General features: G+C 44.5%; 1 protein-coding gene across 3 annotated transcripts in view; it reads left to right on the forward strand.

The window, feature by feature from the left end:
- The window catches only part of LOC147621871 (Rab3 GTPase-activating protein catalytic protein), a 121,109-nt gene that overhangs the window by 36,994 nt on the left and 66,026 nt on the right, over nt 1-18,089 (forward strand). Inside the window, exons 4-9 of one of the 3 annotated variants that reach the window (XM_086822889.1) lie at nt 3,293-3,371; nt 3,596-3,710; nt 3,904-3,971; nt 4,874-4,971; nt 14,406-14,577; nt 14,736-14,964. In XM_086822889.1, coding sequence (XP_086679015.1) covers nt 3,293-3,371; nt 3,596-3,710; nt 3,904-3,971; nt 4,874-4,971; nt 14,406-14,577; nt 14,736-14,964 — 761 coding nt within the window. The remainder of the gene's footprint in view (nt 1-3,292; nt 3,372-3,595; nt 3,711-3,903; nt 3,972-4,873; nt 4,972-14,405; nt 14,578-14,735; nt 14,965-18,089) is intronic. The other 2 variants (XM_086822890.1, XM_086822891.1) reach the window with 2 other exon arrangements.

Below are 18,089 nucleotides of genomic sequence, written 5' to 3' on the forward strand. Positions count from 1 at the left end.
AAAGCGAGTGTTCGAGTACTTGAGAAGGACCTTTGTGGACCTCTTCCCAAACTCGGATCGAAGGTATGTGTGATTGTTGATGAAGGTCACAATTGCACATGCATCATCAATCACCGATTCAATCCATAACAATTTCCCAATATCTTTCAAAAGATTATTGAGACAATGTGCCATGCAAAAAGAGACGGTGATTTGAGGATACATACTCTCAAGAATAGCTCCCGCTGCCCTATTTGTCACCTCACCATCCGTGACGAAACCGATCACACATTCGGGGCCGATAATCTCGACAGCACTACTCCACTAAGCAGCAAGTACATCCGCACTCTTTCCCGTCCCTGAAGCATCATGTGAGGAGACAAAGTACATCTCCCCCCGTGAGTATGCCACAAGGCCATGGATAGACCTTTTCCGCGTGTCACTCCATCCGTTTGCAATCAAAGAGACTCCATTGCGAGCCCATTGTCTCTTTGTGTTTGCCGCCGCTTGCTCAACAAGGCGTTTCTCCTTGTCAAGCATAGTGGTCCGCAAGGTTTCGGAGGATGGAGGTGTGTAGTGAGGACCGTACTCGCCAATCTTCTTCACTATCGTTTTGAAGTAGTCGGGCCTATTTATCATTTCAAAAAAAAAGAGGGTAAGTAATTAGAATGGCAAAATGGTGACCCGTGAATCGTGACTCGTGAGACATGATGATGAAATCATGTGAGTGAAATACGTACCGTGCCACACGAAAAGCAATGTGGTCATGAAAAAAGAAGCGGGCCACCGCGGCATCAACCTCCTCCTTCTTTTTGGGATCCCAACTCCCCTCAAGAGTACTTTGCTGACGAGAGAGAGAGGGTGGACTAGGTTGCGGCATTGAGAAGGCGGCTTGTGTGAAGCCTCGAGTAGTGCCACGAGGAGGACGTGGTAGAGGGGTAGATGAAGATGCACCACCACCCGATGTAGAACCTGATGTTTGGGTTGGAGTGACATAAGTGTTGGGATCCACTCCACGCACCCTTTGGCTTGCACTCAAAGCTTGATGGGCGGCAAGCTTTGCAAGAAGCTCCTTTCTTATCTCCAGTGTGAACTGCTCACAAAATTTCACCTCATGACTGGGCTCATGCAACAAATGGGCCCTCACCCTATTGGCCCCACCCACACGCTTATATGGGCAAAGCTTGCATGTCCATGGACGTGCACCCCCCGCATGAGTAGGAGGCTCGAAGTTGACCTCATCCCACCATGACCACCCATCCGTTCTACTCCTACCGCCCGCACGAGAAGAGGATGCCATGAATAGTTAGTAACTTAGTAGTAGTCTAGTAGAAGAGGGTGGAGAGAGCTTAGAGGGTAGAGTAGGAGAAGAGGTAGAGGGAAGATTGAAGTAGTCTAGTAGGAGAGGGTGGAGAGGAAGGTGGTGGAGTAGGAGAGGGAGATAGTGGAGAGGAAAGCTTGAGTAGGAGAGGGAGATGGTGGAGAGGAACTCAAGTTTTGGAAGTTGGAAGGCTTGAGTAGAAGAGGAGTAGCTTGCAGCCCATTATATAGCATATGGCAGCTCTCTCTCTCTCTCTCTCTCTCTCTCTCTCTCTCAAACTCTCAAACGGCCAGCCGCCAACGGCTAGTAGTCGTTACCCGAAAAAAAACGGCTGGAATTTGTAGCCGTTGCGCCGTTGCAGACGTCTCCCCGTCCCCGGCTGACAACGTCCCCCCATCCCCCCGGGCGGGGACGCCCGTCCCCTGGTCACGTCCCGTCCGTTCCGTCCCCTAGGCTGTCCTGCCGCCGTTACGCAACTGCCGTTAGTCGGGACGGCGTTCCCACGTCCCACGTGGGCGTCCCGCCGTCCCCCTGTCACTATGGGTCACTCACATGCCTCTTATGTGATCAAAGAAGGGTTATCTTATGAAGGATAATTGCTTATGTGTGGTGAAGGATATGCGTCCAAAGGTTATGGAGGAATGTCACGCTCCACCTTATGCTGGTCATAGAGGTATCATGCCCACTAAACGCATGATTGAGAGAGATTTCTTTTGGCCAAGCATGCGTAAAGACATTGAGGCATATGTACGTGCATGTATTACTTGTCAAAAGGTGAAATTTGACAGGCAAAAACCTCCAGGTTTGCTTCAGCCATTGCCTATTCCCTTGCAACCTTGGGAAAGTAATACTATGGATTTTATTATGGACTTGCCTAGATCCCAGCATGGGAATGATGCTATTTGGACCATTGTGGATAGGTTTAGCAAGCAAGCTCATTTCTTGCCCGTCAAGAAAACTATTAAAGTTGATCGTATGGTAAAGCTTTTTCTTGCTAATATTTTCAAATATCATGGTATGCCTAAATCCATTGTTGGGGATAGAGATCCCAGGACTACGAGCCTCTTCTGGAGGGCTTTATTTGATAACATGGGTACTATACTTGAGTTTTCATCAGCTTATCATCCCCAAACGGATGGCCAAAGTGAAGCTGTAAATTCAGTCGTGTTGGATTTGTTGAAGTGTTATGTGGCAGATCAAAAGACTGCATGGGAGAAGTATCTTTCACTTGTTGAGTTTGCCTACAACAATACGATCCATGCCTCCACGGGAAAGGCCCCGTTTGAGATTATTTATAGCAGAGTGGTCTTGCCTCCCATCCTTCGTACAAAGGATGAGATTTTTGCAGCTGATGAGTATGTTCGTGACTTGGATGTAGCCTTTGCTCAGGTACGGACAGCCATTGCAAGGTCACAAGATAACCATAAAATGGATGCTCACAAGCATAGAGGGGACATGCAAGTCAAAGAAGGTGATTGGGTTTTGCTGAAATTTGAGAAAGCTAGGCTTCGGAAGAGGCCAGGACGAGAAGGATCAGATTGGCATGGACTTGTCTCCAGACATGCCACAGATCCACAACATCCCGCAAACCAAGAATTTGAGGAACTGCATCCACTGCCCAGCACATACTGCAGAGGGGGATTATGGACATGCTTCATGGACTCATGAAGGGACCACCGTCTCATCCCTCAAAAGATGAAGTTCCTAGTTGCCTTTGTAAACCCATGGCATTGACAGAGAGTGGGCTTGCAGCCCTAGCAGAGGCAAAGATGGCCGGATCTCACTAGTGCTTCCTCAGACTATTCACACATATCCTTATTACATTGATCTACCCAGTTTACTTTCTCTTTCTTTGTTGTTATAGCACTTAGAGATGCTCTATGCATCTTCTTTTACAGATTGTATGCACATTGCACCTTCTTGGACTCATAGGCCATTTTGACCTCCTGTAGATGTTAATTATTCTCTCTCTCTTCCCCCCCTCACAAACAGGCTCTACTTCCCACTTGGTTTTGGAGAAAATATGCATTGCTCAACAAGGAAAAGTGGTCGTGGTTGGTCAAAAACTAAGGTAACTTTGTATTGAGCAGCTCTGGGTGCACCAAAGCATAATTATCGATATTTCGTTAAATGATTTTTATAAAGTCTCAGCATCCTGCACCTGTACTTTTCTTCTGGATAAGAACATCGTGCTGTCCTTAAACAGGTGCTTAGGGTAACAAAGGGATGCTGACATTTCGTGCTGTGACTTGGTACCTGAGTTTGGGAACTTGCTAAACAAGTAAATCTGGTCAGGCTGCAGGTGCCAATGTTGTAGACGGTCATGGGACATTGCGTCAGGTGCATAGTGACCTTGCTCATGGAACCAAAAGTTATCGGCTGGATTTCCTTTTTGAAGCTGATGGACGTGGTACTACTTTACCATTAACTCCAAATCAGCTGCTCACGGTGTATTAAAGACATGATATGAGGCAAAGAAGCCAAACAAAAAGCTGTTTATCTGTTTAAAGTTCTTGTATTGGAGTTAGAAAAGCTTTTTCTTAGTCATAAACACATTGTAGAGTTTCTGTTTGTTTATTAATAAGTGAATATCTTTGTTATAGGTGGCACAGATGACTGGAAGGCGGAGAGTCATCAGTTGCAACTTTGGTTTGGTGTCCAGGATTTTCTGGTGAGTACACAGTTTTTGGCCAGAAGTAAAGGATACTTTTTGTTCCATCGTACCCTTGTGGGAGTCCTTCCACTGTCTGCCCCACCTCTTCCTTGAGCGGCCTGAATTCTCTTCATTCTACCCAGTCTTTTCACAGCCTATCTGGTTCTGCTTGTAGCTCTAACCCCTCATGGGGCGGCTTGGGCTCCTAACAGCTCAGCTTCCTCCTTGCGCTTTTTCGGCACCTGTATTATCTTGTTCATAGCTATGCAGTTAAAAGTGGCTGGTTTTGATTTTTCAATGCTTTCATTGCCTTGCCTTACAGAGCTTATTAGAGGTGTAGTTTATCCCACCATTAAGGCTACATATGATTCTTGGTTGGCTTGTCGAGGGATACCTTAGATAGTCTTATATGTTTCAATGCTTTCATTGCCTTACCTTACAGAGCTTATCAGATACGTAGTTTATCCCACCATTGAGGCTACATATGATTCTTGGTTGGCTTGTCAAGGGATACCTTAGATAGTCTTATGTTCACATCAGATGACAATTACAAGAAATGCAGTCTTCCCAAGAAAAAATGGCTAGGTTTTGAAAATACAATATATTTAGAAACATCAAATATTTGTAGAGCCAAGACCCTTGGTATGAGGAGAATTTACTAGGGTGTACATGCATGTGTCCATGTCTGTATGTATGTGTGTGCATGTGCAGGGAGGTGCGTATGTGTGTGCAAGTGTGTAGGTATGTATGATGTGTATGTGTTTATGTATAAAGAGACAGGCGTGAGTATCAGTGGTGTAGTGAAAGATAAAGAAATATCACATAAATACAAAGATAGATTTAAAAAGAAAAAGATAGAGGGGCAGAGAGGAGCGAAAAGGGAAGTAACAGGTTTTTATTGTTTTGGTGGAATGACACAGGTGATTGCACCCATAAGCATGAGTGGAGTTATATTGGATGCTCCTGAGGCCACATTCCTGTTAAGTGCAGTTTCTATTGCTCTCTCCAACTGTGGAAGGTTGGTGTCCGATACTATATTGGAATTTCAAATGAAATTAGCTTTGTAGTAATATTTCTAATGAGGCTGGTATCTCAGAATTCTTGGAGGAGGACATGGACTGCTATACACATAATGTTTTCCATGCAAGGAAAATAATATTATAAAGAATGTTATTCCCACTCCCTTTGCTGTGGTTCGCCTCTGCAATAATAAAGAGAGGCTTCTTATTCTCTCAATTCCTTGGCAAGATATCGTTTTTCCTTTTAGCAAACCTTCTAAGTGTTCTTTCTGCTCCTTAAGAGTCAAATTCTCAGCCAAGAAATATTATGTTTTGGCCAGACAATCTTTGATTGGCTCAGCAAACCTTTTAACGCAATGCATGCCATCCTGTGAGTTCACATGACAAGGGGTTACATGCCCTTTTGCAAGAGTAAGAGACATCTCTTTGACTTGCTTGTGTCATCCCTTCAACAGTGCGTCACACGGAAGGCATGATGGCAAAGTGGAATGATGTTCCATGGAGGGCCGAGGCATGAGACAATGACATGAACAGTTGTCGTGTTAAGTATCATGTCAAGGTTTTCAATCATGACAAAAGGATGAACACTTTTTGTGTTAAGTATCATGATACTTAACACTTGTCGTGTTAAGTATCATGTCAAGGTTTTCAAGGAGTTCTATCATGACAAAAGGATAATAGGGCTAGGTTTATGTTATGTACCTAAGGCTAACCTGAGGGTTATATTGGCTAATCTGAGGGTTGGGGGGCCCAAACGATTAGTAAGCAGGCTGATTATAGCAGCTAAGGCTGACCCATAAGCTATAGCTATTTATAAGTTCTATGTGAGTGGGATGGGCCTATAGAGTGGATTATTGTATTGTTATGTGATGGGATGGTTTGTACCTAGACAGTGGATGCAATCCACTCTTGATTCTCCATCCTTCATGCAAATAGTTTACCGATGGCTCCCTAGTGGTATGAGATACCAAGCTGACTGGTGTGAGTATGGATTGAGCCTTAGCCCCTATGCTTGGGGGAGATCTTGTGTGTATGGGATCTATGGTTGGGTGGTGAGCTAGCTTGCGGAACCTTAATTTGGATACTAATCTTGTGCTTCTCGTGTTTAAGAGATCTTGGAAGGATTGTGTCGAGGAGATCCCTACAGTTTAGGCATTATGTCCAACAGAACAAGCACATCTTCAACCAAGTTTTTCAAGCATAAGCAGCCTCAAACCACATTGCAAGCAGTAGGATTTTATATCTGTCTTCATGTGCATTGGCTAGGGTTTCTTCAGGCAGCCTACACTCAGCCATCAACAGTAATAAATTCACAGCCCAGGACGGGTATAAATAACACAGCTGTTTGACCAGCTTCAACAGGCCACATTCTGGCCTTGTCAGCAAATAAACTGCACAGGACCAAAAGCTCCTGATCAGGCCAGCACACAGCTTCTGCACAAAGAGGTTGCTTGTGCAGATGACGGCTCATTTCAGGTTGCATGTGTGGATCAGGGCTTATGTCCTGAAAAACTGAGCATCAATGCTGTCTGCTTTTTCTGTCGTGTGTCTATTGTGTCTACTGCTTTTTGTTGTAATGATTGATTCCTTTTTTCTTGTTAGGAATAATTCTTTTTCTTGACTACCATGAGTATATAACATGCACGTTCGTAAAAGGTGAATTTGGTCATGTTCTTGGATTCATCTAGGTATATAATTCAGCCGTATTAGCGGACATGCAGATTTCACATTGTGAAGTTTTCGTCCGAGTTGCGGCCAGTTGATATTGTGCTTATTATTTCTATCTTTAGCGGTGCATTTGCCCTATCAACTACTTATTTGCTGTACTAATTCTTTCTATTTGCTACTTCCTTTAGTGCTAGACTTCATTATGGCTGAGTCTGCCCTGCATCTTCGGAGGCTTGACAGAAACTCAGTACGAAGCGCTTTGTGTGAATATATGCTCTTATGTGTGTGTGTGTAGAGTGTGTGTGTGAGAGCATATCTTGATACAGAGTTCTACACCCACTATTGGGCACTGATGACGTTTGTGGGAATGTCGTAGTATCTAGTCCATACTATGCATGATGGAGTTGATAGTTATATAGTCTTGTGGGTTGACTACCATGAGTATATAACATGCACGTTTGTAAAAGGTGAATTTGGGCATGTTCCTGGATTCATCTAGGTATATAATTCAGCCGTATTAGCGGACATGCAGATTTCACATTGTGAAGTTTTCGTCCAAGTTGCAGCCAGTTGATATTGTGCTTATGTTACCATATTATAGTAGTGATGTGTGTGAACACACTTAGGACCGCCGGGGCACTTTTTCCCTCACTAGGAGGTTTTTTCCCCCGTGCATTGTATATACGCCCATTATCTTCTAGGGCTTGTTATCTTTCATTTTTGGCACTCATAATACACTACTGTGTTGTGCTCAAGCTTCCTCATCTTCTTGAAGTTGTGTGTGCATTCCTGCAACCCTAATTCCAACAATTGGTATCAGAGCAGGCTTCCTCCTTCCGGGCAGCATCACCGGCACCTGCCGCTTCATCTCCTCCGATTGCAACGAGGTTTCACGAGCGTCTGCAGGTTAGTATATGCCGTGGGAGAGTCCGCAGGGCTTGTTCGTTTCAGAATTTTGATCTGAAGTCATTTCGCCCTCCGTTTTTGCATTCCAAGTACTGCGCAGGCAAAATCGTCCTACTGTGCAGATTTTCTGTCAAGATTAAAATCTGCAGGACAGGTGCCCATTCGTCTGTTTTGGGCTGTGCTACATAGCACAGGTCGATTTTATACAGGTTTACCTCTTACAGACAGCATTTACATCTAATAGTACAGTCATTGGCCATGGCTGACAACAATGATGTATTCCGCATGTTGGCTGCTGAGGATAAGTTGGATGGCACCAACTATCCATTGTGGGCATATATGATGCGACATGTATTGGTAGCAAAGGGGTTATGGAACATTGTGCAGGGTATTGATGCACGTCCTATTGTGGCTGGGAATGCTGCAAACACATCAGAAACAGGTACTGTTGATGATGGTGCAGGCACAAGTGCTGTAGCAGCTGTTCGAGAACCACCACTTTCAGCAGAGCAGATTCGTTGGGATGGTAGAGATGCGCAGGCTCATGCCTTGATTGCGCTGTCTGTCAAACGTACCATTATCCCACATATTCGCTCCTGCAGGACTTCTAAGGATGCTTGGGATGTACTTGCCACATTGTATCAGGCAAGAAATGAGGCTCGTGTTGCTTATCTCCGAAAACAGTTGGAGAGTGAGCATATGAACGAAGGTGATTCTATGGATAGCTTTTTGACAAAGATCAAGGATTTCAAAGAGCAGCTCATTTCTGCAGATGAAATCCTGTCAGACAGTTCACTTGTGCAGACTGTTTTGAATGGTCTACCAGATTCTTATCAGGGTTTTGCTTCCACTCTTCGCTTGATGATGAAAGGCAATCCCAATGCCTTATCATTTGAGGAGTTAGTTTCTGTTTTGCTGCAAGAAGACCAGTCAAGGCAAAACAGGAATATTATGCGTGTCGCAGATCAAGCTTTCGTTGCTAGTCAGAGAAGCGGGAAAGGTAAAGCTGGCTTTTCTTCTAGTAAGCAGAAATCTGCAAATGCTGCGCAACCAAAGAAGGAAGACAAAGATGAGAAGAAGGGTGACAAACAGAAGACATTTTGCAAGTACTGTAAGGGAAATGATCATGTCATCAAAGCGTGTCCTAAGCTGGCTGCGAAAGAGGCTAAGAAGAAAGAGGCTGGTATGGCTGTTGCAGATGCCTCTCCTTCTAACAATGAATCTGCTAATGTTGTGCTAGATACAGAATGGGCATTCAATGCGCAGTGTAGTTATGACCCATCTTTGCATGACACATGTATGTCTGCAGTAGATTCAGATGTATGGTACTTTGACAGTGGTGCCACTAAGCATATCACCTCGCAGCGCAGTTTATTCACTTTCCTTGAGTCTGCTCCCACAGGGAATACTGTCACTTGTGCCAATAACTCCTCTTATCCCGTTGAAGGAGTTGGACAGATTGTGCTGAATGTTGCAAATGGCAACACCTTTACACTTTTTGATGCATTGTATGTGCCAGGGATCAAAAAGAATCTGCTGTCAGTCTCCGCATTTGCCAAAACAGGTTTGGTTGTAAAATTTGTGGATGACAGATGTACTGTTCATGATCTCTCTTATGGTGACATCATTGTAGCATCTGGTTCACTATGTCGAGGGCTGTATAAGCTCAATATGGATGGCAAATGTGTAGAGGATTCAGCATGTGCTATTATGGATACGCAGGCTATTTCAGATGCAAAACTGTGGCATGCACGTTTTGGTCATCTGAATTTTGCAAGTTTGCTGCGCCTGCAGAAATCTGAAATGGTGTCTTCTTTGCCTAAGCTTGAGGCACCTGTCAAGCATGTTTGTGAGGGCTGCATATTGGGTAAAATGCAGCGTGCTTCCTTTCCCAAAGATGGATCAGTGAGAGCTGAACGCAGATTGCAGCTTGTTCACAGTGATGTTTGTGGTCCCATGCAAACTCCATCATTTGGAAACTACCTTTACTTCGTGACTTTCATTGATGATTTTACCAGGCATGCATGGGTATATCCTTTGAAGGCAAAGTCCGAAGTGTTTTTGTGCTTCAAACAGTTTTTGGTTATGGCTGAAAATGTGTCAGAAAGTAAGATGGGCACCCTCCGTTCAGATCGAGGGGGGGAGTATATGTCTTCAGAATTTAATGCATTTCTGGCTGAGCGTGGGATAAAACACCAATGTACAGTGCCGTATACACCACAGCAAAATGGTGTGGCTGAGAGAAAAAACAGGTCTCTCATGGAAATGGCAAGATGTATGGTTAAGAGTCAAAGTCTACCACATGGTTTTTGGCTTGAGGCTGTCATGTGTGCCACTTATGTACTAAACAGGTGTCCCACCAAAGCATTACAGGTTGTCACTCCATATGAGGCTTGGCATAGCCGCAAGCCATCTGTTGGCCATTTACGTGTTTTTGGTTGCCTGGCATATGCATTAGTGCCTGTGCAACATCGCAGAAAATTGGATGACAAAGCTGTCAAATGTATTCTTGTTGGATATAGTGCTGAGAGCAAAGGCTATCGTTTGTATCATCCACAGACAAAGCGCATTTTGGTTAGCCGTGATGTTGTATTTGTGGAAGATGCAGTTCAGCCCTTGGTTTCATGTACTAAGGAGACAGATATCAGCTCACGTGATGTCTATGATACATTGTTGCCTCTTTTCAGTGGTGCACAGTCAAGTGCAATACCTCATGAGGCAGTTTTTCAGCCTATGCAGGTTTTAAATGATGGCACAGATCAGCCTATATCTGATGCAGATGTGCATGATGCACTTGAGGATGAGAGACAAGAGATTGAGGGCTCTAGGAATATGCCTAGATGGCTGGTGCAGACTTTGCGTGACAGCAAGTTGGATGCCCCTTTGTCTAGTCGCACTCGTTCTGGCTCTCATGGTGCCTCTTATGCGTCAGATTGTTATGCATTGGCTGTTTCTAGTATGTGCGATGAAAGTGAGCCTGTTTCATTTGATGAGGCACAAAGTTCAGAAAATTGGATGGCTGCTATGCAAGCAGAATACGATGCTATTATGAAGAATAGTACATGGTCTTTATGTGACTTGCCCCCTGGCAAGAAGGCCATTGGCACTAAGTGGGTATACAAATTGAAGCGTAAGCCTGATGGCACAGTGGATCGCCATAAGGCTAGGCTTGTTGCAAAAGGTTATGCTCAAGAGAAGGGCATTGATTTTGATGAGACTTTTGCTCCCACATGTCGTATGACCACTGTTCGTAGCATCTGTGCATTAGCAGCTCATAATGGTTGGAATGTACATCAGCTGGACATAAAGACTGCGTTCTTAAATGGAGATTTGCATGAGGAGGTGTATGTATCGCAGCCTCGTGGTTTTGTTCAAAGAGGGCAGGAAAACAAAGTGTGCAGGTTAAAAAAGGCTTTATATGGTTTAAAGCAAGCTCCACGAGCTTGGTATGAAAAAATACATGCATATTTGACTGCACATGGGTTTCAGAATAGTCCAACTGAAAGCACTTTGTATGTTAAACGTGTGGATGGTGTACATCTAATCATTGCTCTCTATGTCGATGACATGCTGCTCACAGGACCAAATGAGAGTCATATTGCTGATTTTAAGGCTGATTTGAATGCCTCTTTTGAGATGTCAGATTTGGGGCATTTGCATCATTATTTGGGGATACAATTTAAGCAGTGTGATGGAGGTATTGCTTTGTGTCAGACAAAGTATATTGAAACATTGTTGCGGAGATTTGGCCTTGAAGACTGCAAGCCTATTGCTACTCCAATGGAGACAGGTTTGAAGTTGAGTCTTCATGATGTTGGAGATCACTTTGATGTCACACTCTATCAGACAGCTGTTGGTTGCCTCATTTATGTATGCATTACGAGGCCAGACATTCAGTTTGCAGTCTCACAGGTGAGCAGATTTATGCATAGCCCAGGCATTAAGCATTGGCAGGCAGTGAAGCGTATCTTTCGCTATTTGAGTGGTACTCGGCATCTTGGGTTGTTTTATCCCAAGGGGGGATCATTGTCGCCAGATTTACATGTTTTTTCAGATTCTGACTGGGCTGGTTGTTATGACACACGCGTGTCCACGAGTGGTTTTTGCTTCATGCTTGGAAGCTCATGCATATCATGGTTGAGCAAGAAGCAGCCTACTGTGGCCACTTCTAGTTGTGAAGCTGAGTACAGGGCAGCTTTCACAGCTACGGTTGAGTGTGTGTGGCTCAGACGCCTTATGGCTGATTTGGGTGTTGGGCAGCCATCTGCCACCACCATCTTCACTGACAGTCAGAGCGCATTGGCAGTTGCGCGGAACCCAGTGTTCCATGCTCGTACGAAGCACATTGAGGTGCACTACCATTATGTCAGGGAGAGACTCTCTGCAGGAGAGATCAGTTTGGCTTATGTGCCAACACAGGATAACCTTGCAGACCTTTTCACAAAGGCTCTGCCTCGTGAGAAGTTCGAAGCTTTTCGCAAAGCTTTGGGATTACTCCCTTTTGTGGATTCGTCCACATAGCTAGACACTTCCCTATACATGAGTGCTAGCTCTTGTTCACCGCATCACTCCAGGGGGGATTTGTTACCATATTATAGTAGTGATGTGTGTGAACACACTTAGGACCGCCGGGGCACTTTTTCCCTCACTAGGAGGTTTTTTCCCCCGTGCATTGTATATACGCCCATTATCTTCTAGGGCTTGTTATCTTTCATTTTTGGCACTCATAATACACTACTGTGTTGTGCTCAAGCTTCCTCATCTTCTTGAAGTTGTGTGTGCATTCCTGCAACCCTAATTCCAACAGCTTATTCTTTCTATCTTTAGCGGTGCATTTGCCCTATCAACTACTTATTTGCTGTACTAATTCTTTCTATTTGCTACTTCATTATCGCTGAGTCTGCCCTGCATCTCCGAAGGTTTGACAGAAACTCAATACAAAGCGCTTTGTGTGAATATATGCTCTTATGTGTGTGTGTGTGTGTGAGAGAGAGAGAGAGAGAGAGAGAGAGAGAGAGAGAGAGAGCATATCTTGATACAGAGTTCTGCACCCACTATTGGGCACTGATGACGTTTGTGGGGATGTCGTAGTATCTAGTCCATACTATGCATGATGGAGTTGATAGTTATATAGTCTTGTGGGTTGACTACCATGAGTATATAACATGCACGTTTGTAAAAGGTGAATTTGGGCATGTTCCTGGATTCATCTAGGTATATAATTCTTTTTCTACTCACTCTGCTTTTCTTGCTTTCAGGCCAATTGCATTTTTGGTCTTTTGTGGGGTTTTAAAAACAGTCATGCAAGGTTAGACTTGAAGGACTGAGTTGATTGAATTTCTCTTAGCAATGACTTTGATAGGACTTGCCAAAACATGGATGCAAACTCTCATCATTCTTGAGAGTCAGAGTCATTACCTTGATCTGAAGATGCAATAGATACCCCTACTTGTGTGCACACTCTAGACTCAAGTTTTGCTCTCTTTTTATGACCACTTTGTTGTATGTGTTTGTCAGTCTTTGGTTTCATGGTTTTCATGTTATATGCCATTGTGCATATTAGAAGTATTTTGCATCAACGACCATCGTCTCATAGACCCTTGTGGTCTTTTGTTAGACGTTTATGTTTTTCTTTCGGGGTCGTCGGTTCTTACAATCAAGCTCCTAGGCTATCCATGTTGTGGTTACAATCAAGCTCCTAGGCTATCCATGTTGTAGTCCTTGCTCAAGAGTGCAACCGGTAGTTCTTTTTTCCTGAAAAAGATCAGTTAAAATTTTGTACACATGAAATGTTAGATAACAACCCTCTAAAGAGGTATAAGTTTGGAAAAAGAGGGGGCTGGTGCTCTTTCCAACTTGAGATCCGTAGAAGAGCTTCCTGTTGGTATTACATGCGTAGAAGAGCCACACTATGGATTTAGTGCAAAATAATCCAATCCTCACCACCGGACAAGAAAGGTCCGGGGACTTCAGATGTGTAGAAGGCTATCCATGTTATGGTCCTTGCTCAAGTACGCAATTGGTAGTTTTTTTAAAAAGATCAATTAAAATTTTGTACACATGAAATGTTAGATAAGAACCCTCTAAAGCTCTAAAGAGGTGTAATTTTGTAAAAAGTGGGGGCTGGTGCTCTTTCCATGGCTGACCCGCTTTCAGAGGGAGGCTGCAGATGAGGGGGAGGGGAGCCACACTATGGATTTAGTGCAAAGTAATCCCATCCTCACCCCCAGATAAGAAAGGTATGGGGACTTGAGATGCGTAGAAGAGCTGCCTGTTGTTGGTCTTAATGGATCTGGAGCTGTCCTGGAGTGAACTCCCACTGCGGCTAAGGGTATGGATGAGGTCATTCCAGATGGATTGGGCTGTCTTTGCAAGAGGAGTTTCTGTCTTGTGGCAGGGGGCCAGGCTGCCAGCCAAATCTGCTAGGCTGCCATGCTACTGATGCTACCGGCCAGCTCTTAGCGGAGTTGGACGGAATTGTTGTATCCCACTGTGTCATGGGCTCCTGGTGGGCCACCGTGACAGTCAGATCAAGAGTAGTGCCATCCTCCTCATAGTGGGTGGTGAAGCTGGTCTCATGATGTGAATCTGCATGAGGCTGTATGCCACTGGCTGTAAGATGCACTATGAACCAGTATTTTGTTTTAACTTTGATTTTGTTTTGGATTGTGTGGTATCAGTGGGTCCATGCATTACTTTTCCTTGTGCTTTGTGGATTTATTAGCTGGTACTATTTATCTCCTAGTAAAGCTAGAGCTTGTTGGATAAAATTGAGCATTTCTTCTTTATGTGTGCCGTAACGTTTTAATTTAATTGTTTTTGTGAATGCCTTTTTAAAAGATCAACATGGATTATGCAGTATCTGGCCTGCATTTGTTCCTGTGCATGACCCCACTCGCAAGGCATACAAGGGTATACAAGGTATGAGGGGCCCATATTGCAGGAGCTTTGAGGCAGATCGCATTGGAAGCCAGGTGCCAGTGAAGCTGATGCATTTGGAAGGCCTTTATGATCTTTTCATCACAAAGCTGGTTGGTGAATTAACTGAGGCTTTGTATCATGAATGTTTGGCTGGATATATTATTGGATATGTTTCTTGATCTTTATGAGAAGGCATTGGTTTTGCCATGACGCTTATAATTAGACTAGGGCTTGGAAATCATTTGGAATATAACCAAAAACATTGCAGGCTTTCTCTCTACCAGATTCTGCTCCCGAGTATGACGGTAAAGTACGATTTACGATGAGGTTGACTTATCGTACACCAATGCCAGGCTTTGAGAGTGTCCAAACTGAAGATGCTGCATCACCTTCAGTTAAGCCAGTGGAAAACTACGAAGGTGATATAGCTGCAAAGGTGCAATGGGATGAAGAGTATCCTTGGGCTGAATGGTACTCTGTTGACGATCCTATCAAAGGTTGTGTGCTGCAATCTTTTGATTTTAAGTGTGAAAAATATCTTGCTTCTAAAGTTAATATTTATTTATTTATTTTTTTTTTGGGGGGGGGGTGTGTGTAATTTTTTATTAGTTGATTACACCCTTTTGCCCATTTCCTTTGATTCTAAGTAGGATTTAGTTCATGAAGTTTCTGCATTGATGAATACAGACTTATTGGGTCTGTATCAATGCGCCCCCCTCCAACCTCCCCCCCCCCCCCCCCCCCCCCCCCCCCCCCTTCTTCTTCCTCCTTTTGCCCGCACCATGGGAAGTCCCTCCCTCAGGCTCGTGCCTAGCTAGACCTGCAAAGGGGCTTGGATTGCATGTAGTGGTCGTTTGTGCCTAGTATGCAATGAGAGGCAGAGAGTTGTGTCTCAGGCACTGATTGATCGGGCTATAGAGCTGGGGCGGTCCAGGCGCCCCAAGATGAGAGGCCCATCTCGACACCGGCGGAGACTACAAAAGAGGATCAGGACCATACTAGCACGGCATGGGAGACGTCCAGTCAGAGTACTCACCATGGAGGACATTGAGGATATCCGCCATCGACCGATGAGAGACATCTTTGGATAGGGATGTGTATGATGCTTACCTTTGTTGCTGGAGTTTTCCTCCCAGATGTTATCCATTAGGAGCTCCTAGTACCGTACTTTTCCTCATAGTTGTTTCAGTTTCAGTTAGTTGTTTAGTTGTTTTTAGCTTTTCTTACACAGACATTGTATCAGATCCACCAATTGTTGTAACCTTTTTGGTCTCATAGGTCATTTTGGCCTTCTGAAGACGCTAATATATCATTTCATTTCATCTCTCTCTCTCTCTCTCTCTCTCTCTCTCTCTCCCCCCCCCCCTTCTCCCCTTCTTTTCCTCTTTTTTTCCCCACTTGTGCGTGCGGAAGGAAGTCCTCTCCCTTGGGCAAGTGCTTAACTGGACCTGTGGAGAGGCTTGGATTGCTTTGGGTCTGATGGTACTTTGCATGATTGAGGTGGTTGTTTTTGCCTAGTATATGCAGGAGAAGCAGAGAATCATGTCTTCAGCCCCCCTCCATCTCTCTGTCCTCCACGTCTTTGTAATCACCCACTTACATGGCTAGGGTCAAGCCAGAAAACTAGGGATTTTCTTGGTGTTAAGATACTGTCTATGTAGAAAATCAAAGTGTAATGTGTGTGTAATTCAAGCTTTGCCTAGAGCAAAGGATAGAAAATAAAATCTAATAAGGTTCAATTGTATGATTGATAAATGATATGAAGAGGTGCTAGTGTGCACGAGTGTGGGGATGATATGAAAGGGCATGGATGATGGTGTTCACATGAATGGTTGGTTGAATCCAACAATCACCTTCATCATTTGTACGTGTGTATTCTTCATGAAATAATGGAATAGCAACATCTCGTGTGTTCTTCTCTATTGCTTCTTGCACATGTTAATGTGTGTATGTGAGAGAGAGAGAAATGAAATGTTATATTAACGTCTTCAAAAGGCCAAAGTGACCTATGAGACCAAAGTTACAACCATGTGACATCTGATACACTGTCTGGAAAAGAAAAGAAAGAACTGAAGGTAAGTATCTAGCCCTACAATACATCAGTAGGGAGCATCCGGAAGCAGCAACTAGGGAGAGTGGGAAGCTAATGCTACTAGTCAAAATGGGGTACATGAGTACATGGATACATGAATACATGAATATGGGGGAGTACAAAAGTGACAGTGAGTACAACAGTATATGGCTGGAGTGGTAATCATCCTAGGAGCTCTAGCATGGCACTCCATTTTCAGCCAACAGATTGGTACGGAGCGATGGCCTCCCTCTTTGATCCTGGGTAGTTGTGTGATAGTTGTGCGCACAAACGTCTGGCCCATTGCAGTTGGTGTTGAAGCGCCTGAAGCATACGCAATGGAGCAGTCAAAGGCCTGCAGCAAGAAGTGGCCCTCGCCTCCAGCAGTCCAGCGTAATTGGCTGTGTGAACAAGAAGCCACCAACTTGCAGTACATACCATTGTCGCTCTTAAAACGTTGGAGGGCCATCTTCATATCAGAACACTGAAACAAGCCACTTGAACCTTGAAGCAAAGCAGCTGCCAGTGCAGCAGCCCTACGTAAGCAAGCCATCAGTCTGAAGCATCCTTCAACGAGGCCATCTGGTTGTCCTACAGAGTAGCCGGCAACGAGTCCATCGCAGACCTGCAGATTTGAAATGCCGCCAGCCGAGACGTGCAAAAGAAAAAAAAAGGTTTAAATAAAAAAAAAACCTTGATATTTTTTAAGGTTAAATAATCCTAAGAGGCAATTCACTTGCATGCAAAGAAGTGTGATTAAATCCAAATAAATCAACATCAAGATGGGTGTTCGCCAACCTATCACAATGCATAGACTTGGCAAGTCGCGGCCCCTTTTGGTCTACACCCCCCTCAGGAGGGCTCTATGGTAGCTGCTTGGTCATCCCCGACCGAGGCTGCCTTCCCTTGCCTATCCTTCTTAGAAGCAGACTTCCAGCTCCTCGCGCGACAGTTGCCTCTCTAGAGGCTTCCACTCTGGTTAGCAAGATTGTATGTATTTGCTCGGTGCGTGGACAACTCAGAGATCTTTTACAGGCTAGCCTCCTTGGAGCGCCTACAAAGATTATAGACATTCATCCTTTGGGGCGCGGCTACTACCAGGTATAGTTTGACTCGCCAACGACATCAAATAGTCATGCAGATGAGCCCCGTCGCACTGTGGACGGCCCAGGCCTTCTTTGCGAGGTGGCAGCACGGTTTCGATCCCTCATCTGACCCAGTGGCTGGCGTTGCAGGCTTTCCCGTGACAATCTGCTTCCTAGGCCTTGGCAAGGAATACCTTCCTCTTCTCATGGTGATTGGTGGAGCCATTGGGAGAGTGATGGAATCCCTCCCCATTGCCGCTTCGTCCCTTGCACGGGCAATCGGGATTCCATCCCTTTGCATCTGTATTGCCTCGCCGGAGATAGTGCCTCACGTTGTGAGGTTGGAAAAACAAACCAAAAAAACATGTATATATGTATAGAGCTCTGGTATTTGTGTGTCAAGCAATGATGGTTGGTTTGTACTTAGGGTAGGTATTATAGCATGTTTGTTCATCAGAGTAAAGAG

This window comes from Cibotium barometz, chromosome 29, assembly GCF_041138505.1.
Source record: "Cibotium barometz isolate CiBa-2024 chromosome 29, ASM4113850v1, whole genome shotgun sequence".
Lineage (NCBI taxonomy): Eukaryota > Viridiplantae > Streptophyta > Polypodiopsida > Cyatheales > Cibotiaceae > Cibotium > Cibotium barometz.